Raw genomic sequence first — 9,844 nt, 5'->3', positions numbered from 1 at the left:
ACAGTTTATTCATGCAATTTGAACATTCAGTTTTTCAGCTCAAATCAGAATTTACATAAAGTATGGCCCTATTGTGCCCAATGCATAAGGTTTCAGAGATTGACATAAACTAACAATAAGTCACATATCATGTTAAAATTCATATTCCAGAAGCTTACATGCTCATTCAATAAACACAATCCACAGAGTATAAAACAGAGAGCAATTTATAGATTCGATTCTAGTTTCGCTAGTCACATTCGCACGCGATTATCCGAATATCTAGATACAATTAGCATATGATATCTACATGAAAGATGAAGTAATTTTTGTGTAGATTTAAAATATTCAAATCTTTAATCACGGAAGCTAACACATTTTATCATACAAGGTCATTTTCATGCAAGTGCTGTATAAAACTACTTTTACACTAATTCAAGCATATCTCGGGTTTTACATAAGCAAACAACATGATATCCTAGTGTAAACTGAGTGTTTTTAAATTACCTATCCAATGGTATAAATTTCACAATCCAATTCGTGGTCTATCAAACCCAGATTTCTGATCAATTACAAAAACACAACGTTAATTTCAATTGGCCATAACTTGATCATCCGAAAATGAAATCAAGCGAATCCAAAGCCTAAAATCAATAGTTTTTCGCAAAGAATCTAATTATAATATAATATCATACAATTGAAAAACTAAAATTACTGTACACATCAAATACAAATTCGGTTTTTGCATAAAACAATCAAGACGAGCAATTTATCGCATCTAGTATTCATCAAACATCAAGACTTGAGCAATAGACAACCTAATCCATGAAACCTTAATAACAATCTGATTTTAGAGATTAGAGTTTATGTGTTTATACCTTTGATCACAAAATCGTTTATACAAACGCGTAGAGAACGATGCAAGCAACAATATTGATCAAAGAAGCAAAAACAAGAGATCAAAACTTGATGGAGAATTGTAGGGATGAAGGTATGGGATTATTTGGTGTGTATGGGGCTGCAATCATGGAGCAAGAATGATAGGAAAAATAATGGGACATGTTCTCTTGTTACTTAAAAATTAAGAGAATATAGTTAGTGTCCTAAACAACCAAAAGTCAACAAACATGGGCCTAAACTAATAGTCAACATGCATTAGCTACTCATGGGACCAAGGATGATGAGGTATGAGGTCATGGACATGTGGCCTCGGGCTCGGGTCTCGGGCTCGTTTTGTGTAAAAGCTCGTTCGCGCGTGGTTCGTTTCGAGTGCCATTAACCGTACCGAATCACCGGAACGTTAACTAGTCGTTGAAACAAAATCACCGTGTTTAATTCATTAAGTAAATAATAAATTAAATTTCTTTCATAAGTTCAATAATTATTAAGAATAATTATTCTATCGTTTTTCTGAGTTCCGTTAACTGAAAAGTTTTCTAGGCGATTAACTTTAATCGTATCGTTTCTAGTTTAATTCGTCAACCGAATTAAGTTCACTAATTAATATAACATATTAATTCAAGTAATCCACTAAAGATCAAGTACGCATTTAATTACTCTAAATACGAAAAAGTTTCACGTAGCCACTGTTAACTATTCTAGAAAAAAATTAGCGTATGAAAATTGTATGATTTAACTAACGATCGTCAAGTATTTAACGGAAGTTTTAACGAAAAAACTCGGGTTGTTACATGTACTTTCGAGGAGGAAAGGTACCAGAAGATGAGATCGAGGATGAGGTGCAGGAAGATGAAGTTGATCCAGTTGATCCAGTTATTGATGGGTCCCAGCAGACACCCCGTGTGCATTCAACAGAAGATGTTCATACAGAGGGCCCTCACGATGTACACAATTTACATCGTATGTTAGAGTTGTTGACAAAGCGGATGGACAAACAAGAGAAAGAGTTAATTGATTGCAAACAACTTGTTATGCAACATGAAAAACTTTTATCGCAACAACAACAACAACAATATCAGGTAGATTGAATTGAATTGATTTATTTATTATTTTTGGTATTAATTGAATATTGATTTATCCCATTAATTTATTATCTATCTATCTTCTTTATTGTGTTTAGGATGATGATACGTGTTTTAATCGATCTTTGTCTGATAATGAGATTGCAAGGCCTTCTCCAATGCACATTCGACGTGGAATCAGAGAAAGAAAGCCAACTGGTGTATTAAGGTCCCCATTCACAACACCTGGGTACAGAAAACCCATTGAGAAGGTACATTTCAGCAAATTAAAAAAGTTGTATGTTAAATTATTGCAGTAAACAATGGCTAAATAATGGTGTTTTCTGTGACTATTTCGGACGCAAGACATACCTTGCGTCCTTGCGTGTCGCAAGGGTGTTCTTGCGTCCTGGCGAGTAGGCACGCAAGGGTATTCTTGCGTCCTTGCGTCGGCGTGTCGCAAGGTTGAGTTTGCATCCTTGCGAATATCTGTTTACTAAATTATCATTTGTTTTTAACTCAGCTGTCAAAAGATGTGGTTGAGAAAGTGGAAAGCATGAATGTTGTACGATTAGGGACTGAAGAAGATCAAGGACAACAACAAATTAATCAGGATGTGGTACCCATGGACACAGATGCAGCAGCAGAGGTGAGTTTTTCTGGCGCAAGCAAACATTTGCGTCCTTGCGTCTGCTTTCTTATAGGCCAAGTCTATTCTTGCGTCTTTGCGTCTCGATGGTTCCACACACACAAGAGATTGTTTGCGTCCTTACGTCTATTTGTATTAATTTAAATTAACCTTATTTGTTGAATTATTGTAGGTAAGTGTTGATAAACAGCCTGTTAAAGTGAATAAGAGAAAAAGAAAGGAACAAGACTGGGCTACTGAGGAAGAAATTTGGGGGATGATTGACAGGTTTATAAATGATCAAGGAACTCTCCAACCACCGCCACCTAATGCCTGGAGAGATGGTAGAAAGCATGCAGGCCCAGTAAAAGATCCAAAGACAATGATTGAGAGCAAGCAAGAGACGCGTTGCATGTTCATCTTTCAAAATGAACAATTCATTTTTATAAATCAAGACTTTTGGCTTCGATTACTGGGATTAAGACATTCTGGTTATTTGGATAACTTGGTAAGTTTGTAAGTTTGTTATTCTTTTGTTAATTTTATATATTTTTATACAATTTATTTTATACTAAGGTCACACTGTATATTAACTTGTTATATTTATAGCACATTGACGGCTGGGCTACATTTCTTTTGAGATATCGTCAGAGATTTCTCCCCTGAGCCAGTCAAGTTTATGCCACTCCTGAGTTTCCAGCTGAGGTGCTTAAAGCAAGTTCTCGATGGACTATTATGCCACTGGGATTCCTGAACATGTTTGAGAGGTTCAACACTTATTTTGACAATACTCAGAAGGAGGTGGGCACACAGGAGGAATCTACAACAGATGGAGAGGGAATTATTGGCCATAATCCTCCAGATTACATGTACTTAATTGGACTTGGAGACGGCAGTGTTGACCTATATCCATCTTGGGCTGACTGTGATCAGGTAAACACTAGTATATATACAACATTTATGTTTCTGGAACAGACGCAAGGACAGTTTTGCATCCTTGCGTCTTTGTTACTGGACGTAAATCTCTCCTTGTGTCCTTGCGTCTACTAGTCGCAAGGATAACATTGCGACCTTGAGTGTGTTTTGGGTTTTCGCAAGGTTTATCTTGCGTCCTTGCGTCATTGTTACCGGACGCATATTTCCCCTTGCGTCCTTGCGTCTCCTGGTCGCAAGGTTAACCTTGCGACCTTGCGTATATTTTGGGTCCTTCGCAAGGATTATCTTGCGTCCTTGCGTCTGTTGTTTTGTTTTATCCTGTCTGTCTGTCTGTTACAGGTCTTGATCCCAGTACATTTTTATGACGAAGAACATTTCCTGCTGCTTCAGTTGAAGTTAATAGAAATGAAGGTTTTTGTGTACGACAGTTTACCCGAATGTGTCAGTTCAAAAAAACTTGACGCAGTTTTCAACATTTTGGGTGACAACTTGCCAGTGTACTTGAAGGCGATTGACTATTTTAACAAGATGCAAGACTCCCAAATTGTCGGATACTATGAAAATAAAGAGAGTGTGGAGTTGATGATTGAGCCTGGTCCCATTGTGCCAATGCAGACTGGTGGTCAGGGTGATTGTGGGGTTTGGGTGTGCATACACATGGAGAGGATTATTTATGGAAGGGAGGAGGTTGACAACCTTGGAGATCCTAAAAAGGCTGCAGAGCAGTATAGAAACAGAATGGCAAGGACGTTCTTCCGTGCACGTTTTGATACACAAGAACCGCCGCCACCAACTCCACCATCAGAGATTCAGGTTGATTGATACATTGTAGCTAGTAGGTTGCTGGCCTGTATGTAAATTTTGTGTAAATAGGCAAATTGTATTTGCAACCGTTTTATTTGACTTTACACGCAAGGACGCAAGGTTATGCTTGCGTACGCAAGCATAGCTTTGCGTCCTTGCGTGTGTATATTTTTGGCCGTCTTTTGTACGCAAGCAAAATATTGCGTCCTTGCGTGTGTAGATTTTTGTCTATCTTGCGTACGCAAGCAACATCTTACGTACGCAAGCAAAATCTTGCGTACGCAAGCATAGCCTTGCGTACGCAAATAATGATTTGCGTCCTTGCGTGTCCTATCATGTTAAACAAATTACATAAAATAACACAGTAGGTACCTAGAATACAACAATACATTACAACAAACGAAATCCAACAATACATAAAAAATAAAATTGACATAAACTTGCGATAGTGGGTTACTAATTATCGCTCCCTAAGTTGCACGTTGCATAAAACTGAGACTGATATGCCTTAAAAGCTTCAGCATCTGTGGCCTTCTCCTTACCCTTCTTCGATTTTGAAGCCGATGTTTTTACTACCCTTTTAGAAGTTGATTCACCTGTTCGGTCATAAGAAGCTGTGCACGTATCCCTACCATGACCCGGTTCTTTGAAACGAGTGCAAGTTCTTACGGTTTTTTCAGTATCTTCACCCTTCGACGGAATACGTTTTGTACTTTTAGGGCGTCCAGGGGCTCTTTTCTCCTTAATGGGAGGGTTTACAATTTGTAAAACGCCGGGCGACGGATACGACCATTCTGACCGATGGGGTAAAGGAAGGATGTGTTCCAAATACGTATTTATATAAGTTTGAGTTGTGAACCAGTGTGATACAAATTTAGTAACATCCTCCACTCTGAAAAGTCGTGCTGCTGCAATAACATGTCCGCAAGGTATCCCCGATAACTGCCACTGCCCACATGAACATACTTTATCGTCGAGATTAACCATTCCATTTTTTCTGCCATCTCGCACTTCTATTAGATTGTTTGTCGATGGAATTGCTTGCCATCTTCTAGATTTTCTCGTCCTCTTGCCTAGTTTACGTTCAGCATATGGGGTAACCGTTGAAGTAAGACTAACCGACTGGTTGCGATGTTTGAAATACCAATCTTGTACTGAAGCGCGAAAAAACTCAAACAACATGCAAACAGGTAGTTTTTGAGCATGTTTGGATAGTGCGTTAACAGACTCTACACTGTTGCTAGTAAGGTATGAATACCTAACATGTTCAGCTCTACTTCTGGACCATTTGTGGAAACCAACTTGTTCTAAATAATTGTAAGATGCTCTCAATCTTCTTCGAAATACACTAAGATGATCCTCAAAATCCGACCCACGGTAAGCTTTCACCATTTTCCAATAATGCCATTCAAAATATTTGAATTTGTTAGATTTAGTTTTGATGCTTCCAAACAAATGACGTGCGCAAAAACAGTGAAACGCTTCAGGAAACACAGTTGAAACACCATGTGCTATTGAAGCAGCACGATCAGAAACAAAAGTAAGCTCTGAAATACGATCATTCATACCATAACTCATTAAATGATCTCTTAGGTTGCCTAAGAACCATGACCAAACCTCGTTTGTCTCGCCGCCACCAATTCCATAAGCCAATGGCAGAATTCCATTATTGCCATCCATCGCAACGGCAACTAAATTTGTCCCCGAGTACCCTGCCTTCAAATGCGCTCCATCGACGATGATTACTGGTCGACAATGTTGAACAAATGATCGAACCTACATAGATTTTAGCAGGTCAAAAGTGTTCAATTATAACAAGGTCAATTATAAGTTAAAAATTGAGAGAGATTATCGATACTTACAACTACGCCAAGGGAATAGTAACACATCAAAAATCTATCTTCTTTGTCAGTGACCAAATTACTTACGCTTTCCGAGTTGTGGATCCTAATGTTATATAGGTAAAGGGGAAGCATTCGGAACGAGTCTTCAGCACTGCCACGAAGCATCTGTAATGTATGACATTTTGCCCTCCATGCTTGATTGTAAGATATGCTGACACCGAACCGGTGTCCTATATCCGCACGTATATCATGTAGTGACCCGAAATTTTCCATGTTTATATATATTAATTGAGATTTATATTTACATGATTAAATGTTTCCAACATGTTAAGCAATCAAACTTGTTAAGACTTGATTAATTGAAATATGTTTCATATAGACAATTGACCACCCAAGTTGACCGGTGATTCACGAACGTTAAAACTTGTAAAAACTATATGATGACATATATATGGTTATATATATAGTTAACATGATATTATGATAAGTAAACATATCATTAAGTATATTAATAATGAACTACATATGTAAAAACAAGACAACTAACTTAATGATTTTGAAAAGAGACATATATGTAATGATTATCGTTGTAACGACATTTAATGTATATATATCATATTAAGAGATATTCGTACATCATAATATCATGATAATATAATAATTTAAAATCTCATTTGATATTATAAACATTGGGTTAACAACATTTAACAAGATCGTTAACCTAAAGGTTTCAAAACAACACTTACATGTAACGGCTAACGATGACTTAATGACTCAGTTAAAATGTATATACATGTAGTGTTTTAATATGTATTCATACACTTTTGAAAGACTTCAAGACACTTATCAAAATACTTCTACTTAACAAAAATGCTTACAATTACATCCTCGTTCAGTTTCATCAACAATTCTACTCGTATGCATCCGTATTCGTACTCGTACAATACACAGCTTTTAGATGTATGTACTATTGGTATATACACTCCAATGATCAGCTCTTAGCAGCCCATGTGAGTCACCTAACACATGTGGGAGCCATCATTTGGCAACTAGCATGAAATATCTCATAAAATTACAAAAATATGAGTAATCATTCATGACTTATTTACATGAAAACAAAATTACATATCCTTTATATCTAATCCATACACCAACGACCAAAAACACCTACAAACAATTTCATTCTTCAATTTTATTCATCTAATTGATCTCTCTCAAGTTCTATCTTCAAGTTCTAAGTGTTCTTCATAAATTCCAAAAGTTCTAGTTTCAAAAAATCAAGAATACTTTCAAGTTTGCTAGCTCACTTCCAATCTTGTAAGGTGATCATCCAACCTCAAGAAATCTTTGTTTCTTACAGTAGGTTATCATTCTAATACAAGGTAATAATCATATTCAAACTTTGGTTCAATTTCTATAACTATAACAATCTTATTTCAAGTGATGATCTTACTTGAACTTGTTTTCGTGTCATGATTCTGCTTCAAGAACTTCGAGCCATCCAAGGATCCGTTGAAGCTAGATCCATTTTTCTCTTTTCCAGTAGGTTTATCCAAGAAACTTAAGGTAGTAATGATGTTCATAACATCATTCGATTCATACATATAAAGCTATCTTATTCGAAGGTTTAAACTTGTAATCACTAGAACATAGTTTAGTTAATTCTAAACTTGTTCGCAAACAAAAGTTAATCCTTCTAACTTGACTTTTAAAATCAACTAAACACATGTTCTATATCTATATGATATGCTAACTTAATGATTTAAAACCTGGAAACACGAAAAACACCGTAAAACCGGATTTACGCCGTCGTAGTAACACCGCGGGCTGTTTTGGGTTAGTTAATTAAAAACTATGATAAACTTTGATTTAAAAGTTGTTATTCTGAGAAAATTATTTTTATTATGAACATGAAACTATATCCAAAAATTATGGTTAAACTCAAAGTGGAAGTATGTTTTCTAAAATGGTCATCTAGACGTCGTTCTTTCGACTGAAATGACTACCTTTACAAAAATGACTTGTAACTTATTTTTCCGACTATAAACCTATACTTTTTCTGTTTAGATTCATAAAATAGAGTTCAATATGAAACCATAGCAATTTGATTCACTCAAAACGTAATTAAAATGAAGAAGTTATGGGTAAAACAAGATTGGATAATTTTTCTCATTTTAGCTACGTGAAAATTGGTAACAAATATATTCCAACCATAACTTAATCAACTTGTATTATATATTATGTAATCTTGAGATACCATAGACACGTATACAATGTTTTGACCTATCATGTCGACACATCTATATATATTTCGGAACAACCATAGACACTCTATATGTGAATGTTGGAGTTAGCTATACAGGGTTGAGGTTGATTCCAAAATATGTATAGTTTGAGTTGTGATCAATACTGAGATACGTATACACTGGGTCGTGGATTGATTCAAGATAATATTTATCGATTTATTTCTGTATATCTAACTGTGAACAACTAGTTGTAGGTTACTAACGAGGACAGCTGACTTAATAAACTTAAAACATCAAAATATATTAAAAGTGTTGTAAATATATTTTGAACATACTTTGATATATATGTATATATTGTTATAGGTTCGTGAATCAACCAGTGGCCAAGTCTTACTTCCCGACGAAGTAAAAATCTGTGAAAGTGAGTTATAGTCCCACTTTTAAAATCTAATATTTTTGGGATGAGAATACATGCAGGTTTTATAAATGATTTACAAAATAGACACAAGTACGTGAAACTACATTCTATGGTTGAATTATCGAAATCGAATATGCCCCTTTTTATTAAGTCTGGTAATCTAAGAATTAGGGAACAGACACCCTAATTGACGCGAATCCTAAAGATAGATCTATTGGGCCTAACAAACCCCATCCAAAGTACCGGATGCTTTAGTACTTCGAAATTTATATCATATCCGAAGGGTGTCCCGAAATAATGGGGATATTCTTATATATATGCATCTTGTTAATGTCGGTTACTAGGTGTTCACCATATGAATGATTTTTATCTCTATGTATGGGATGTGTATTGAAATATGAAATCTTGTGGTCTATTGTTACGATTTGATATATATAGGTTAAACCTATAACTCACCAACATTTTTGTTGACGTTTTAAGCATGTTTATTCTCAGGTGATTATTAAGAGCTTCCGCTGTCGCATACTTAAATAAGGACAAGATTTGGAGTCCATGCTTGTATGATATTGTGTAAAAACTGCATTCAAGAAACTTATTTTGTTGTAACATATTTGTATTGTAAACCATTATGTAATGGTCGTGTGTAAACAGGATATTTTAGATTATCATTATTTGATAATCTTCGTAAAGCTTTTTAAACCTTTATTGATGAAATAAAGGTTATGGTTTGTTTTAAAATGAATGCAGTCTTTGAAAAACGTCTCATATAGAGGTCAAAACCTCGCAACGAAATCAATTAATATGGAACGTTTTTAATCAATAAGAACGGGACATTTCAGTTGGTATCAGAGCGTTGGTCTTAGAGAACCAGAATTTTTCATTAGTGTGTCTTATCGAGTTTTTTAGGATGCATTAGTGAGTCTGGACTTCGACCGTGTTTACTTGAAAAATGATTGCTTAACAAATTTTGTTGGAAACTATATATTTTTAACATGTGAATATTATGTGATATATTAATCTCTTAACGC

At 35.5% G+C, this 9,844-nt stretch overlaps 2 protein-coding genes across 2 annotated transcripts in view; one reads left to right on the top strand and one right to left on the bottom strand.

The window, feature by feature from the left end:
* The first annotated feature begins 2,519 nt into the window (after positions 1-2,519).
* The window catches only part of LOC139846664 (uncharacterized), an 88,277-nt gene continuing 80,952 nt past the window's right edge, over positions 2,520-9,844 (top strand). Inside the window, exons 1-4 of the mRNA XM_071836150.1 lie at positions 2,520-2,589; positions 2,762-3,076; positions 3,178-3,501; positions 3,844-3,899. Coding sequence (XP_071692251.1) covers positions 2,566-2,589; positions 2,762-3,076; positions 3,178-3,234 — 396 coding nt within the window. The 5' untranslated portion in view covers positions 2,520-2,565 and the 3' untranslated portion in view covers positions 3,235-3,501; positions 3,844-3,899. The remainder of the gene's footprint in view (positions 2,590-2,761; positions 3,077-3,177; positions 3,502-3,843; positions 3,900-9,844) is intronic.
* Positions 4,765-5,886, bottom strand: LOC139848811 (uncharacterized). The gene is made up of 2 exons (XM_071838504.1): positions 5,572-5,886; positions 4,765-5,430 (listed from the first exon to the last, which is right to left on the bottom strand). The coding sequence occupies exons 1-2, from the start codon at positions 5,884-5,886 to the stop codon at positions 4,765-4,767; spliced, it is 981 nt and encodes a 326-aa protein (XP_071694605.1).

The sequence above is a fragment of the Rutidosis leptorrhynchoides genome, chromosome 5 (assembly GCF_046630445.1).
Source record: "Rutidosis leptorrhynchoides isolate AG116_Rl617_1_P2 chromosome 5, CSIRO_AGI_Rlap_v1, whole genome shotgun sequence".
NCBI classification, from domain to species: Eukaryota; Viridiplantae; Streptophyta; class Magnoliopsida; order Asterales; family Asteraceae; genus Rutidosis; species Rutidosis leptorrhynchoides.
Note: the sequence above shows the minus strand (reverse complement) of the source record. Positions and strands in the feature narration are given on the sequence as shown.

Excerpts from the sequence above, each read along its gene's own strand:
- LOC139848811 (XM_071838504.1), bottom strand. The coding sequence starts at position 5,886 with ATGAGTTATGGTATGAATGATCGTATTTCAGAGCTTACTTTTGTTTCT. Across the intron at positions 5,431-5,571 it reads CCAGAAGTAGAGCTGAACAT|TCGGTTAGTCTTACTTCAAC; the intron begins GTTAGGTATTCA and ends CATCGCAACCAG.